At 43.2% G+C, this 1,683-nt stretch overlaps 1 protein-coding gene across 1 annotated transcript in view; it reads left to right on the forward strand.

Annotated features, from left to right (window-relative positions):
* The window catches only part of baz1a (bromodomain adjacent to zinc finger domain, 1A), a gene marked incomplete at both ends in the record, with an annotated part of 10,293 nt that overhangs the window by 7,125 nt on the left and 1,485 nt on the right, over nucleotides 1-1,683 (forward strand). The window contains 2 exon segments of the mRNA XM_014000055.1: nucleotides 331-469; nucleotides 1,255-1,386. Of these exon segments, the coding sequence (XP_013855509.1) occupies nucleotides 331-469; nucleotides 1,255-1,386 (271 nt within the window).

A 1,683-nucleotide genomic window follows, 5' to 3' on the forward strand; every position in this document is an offset into this window, starting at 1 on the left:
GTAGAGGGTAGAACCTGAGGAGGACCTCGTGTTCAAACTCTGACGTGTGGCTGTGATTTATAAAGGAAAGATGTGCAGAAACGTGCGTACGTACGGTTTTATAAATCTGAATTTTTTTTGGCGTACGCCATTTCTGCCTTTTGGCCGTACGTTCACTTTTAGTATGGTTTCCACGCAATCCTTTATAAATGAGACCCCTGACCCTTGTGTGAAGCAAAATGAAGGACAGGGTCTGGTTTTAACCAGGCTAGGCAAACATGGATTATTTATTTATTTTGTAACAAAATAGCTTTTGGTGCAGATTCTAAATGAATATATCTGTTTTAATAGGAACTACCTCGCCCAGTTCCAGTGAGAACTTGTCTTCCATCAGAGCTGTTTGGAGAAGCTCTGATGGTTCTGGAGTTCCTGCAGGCTTTTGGTGAGGACTTGGACCTGACTGATGAGTTCCCTGATGGTGTAACTCTAGGTAAGACTGCTGTTTTTACAGGGTTTCATTGTAGAATGGTTCCATTTTGTGTTGTGGGACTGGATGTCAGACCAGTTCCAGACTTATAGTTTGAATACAGAAGCACCACTAAACACACAACACTTGACTTACTGCCATCAGCTGCAGATTTGTGAGGAACAGTAGGGACAGAAGTTTCCTTCAGCTGAAAGTCCTYGGCTAAATCCTGCTGGTAGTAGTTTCCACAGTGAAAATATTTACACAAACTACAACTTTCTTTGCCAATATTGTTAGAACATGGCCATCAAAAAAATTAAGCAATACATCTCTGTTCTCCATGACTGTTTTAAAAACAGCAGAACTAACATGGTCATGTGCTGAAGAAGTGGGCGGAGTCTGGACTCCCCTTCATCATGACATCACAAACTGCAGGTTTTTGAAACGGCTCGTTTTCTGACACAAAAACATTTACGTATTGTCAGAAAGAGCTGGGAGGACTCTTGGTGTTTGGACCGTTTCTGAAGCAGTCTAGACCCAAATTGAAGTATTAAAACATATAAAAAGGTGAATTTAGCAGAATAGGTCCCCTTTAAATTTCTTTTAAGGTGGCATTAAAACGTTTTAGGTCTTAAACTGGACTTTGTGAAACCTGCAGAGACCCTGTGACTKTAGTGCCTCTGGACTTCAAGTTCTGTCTGTTCATCATTTTGTCTCAAACTGTCCTCCTGAAAATGTCCAGAAATAACTTTTCTTGATAAAAACTGATAAGTTGATGTTGGTTCTGATAAATGTTGTTTTTTCCACAGAGGTTCTGGAGGAGGCGCTGGTCGGTTGTGATCCAGAGGGTCCTCTGTGTGAGCTGCTCTTCTTCTTCTTGACAGCAATCTTTCAGGCTCTGGATGAGGAGCGAGAGGAGATGGCTACAGATCAGGCTGAAGGTCTCACACACAGACACACACACACACACACACAGAGACACACACACACACACAGAGACACACACACAGAGACACACAGAGACACACACACAGAGACACACACACAGAGACACACAGAGACACACACACAGAGACACACACACAGAGACACACAGAGACACACACACAGAGACACACACACAGAGACACACAGAGACACACACACAGAGACACACACACAGAGACACACAGAGACACACACACAGAGACACACACACAGAGACACACAGAGACACACACACAGAGACACACACACAG

Source organism: Austrofundulus limnaeus, unplaced genomic scaffold (assembly GCF_001266775.1).
Source record: "Austrofundulus limnaeus strain Quisiro unplaced genomic scaffold, Austrofundulus_limnaeus-1.0 Scaffold2663, whole genome shotgun sequence".
Taxonomy (NCBI): domain Eukaryota; kingdom Metazoa; phylum Chordata; class Actinopteri; order Cyprinodontiformes; family Rivulidae; genus Austrofundulus; species Austrofundulus limnaeus.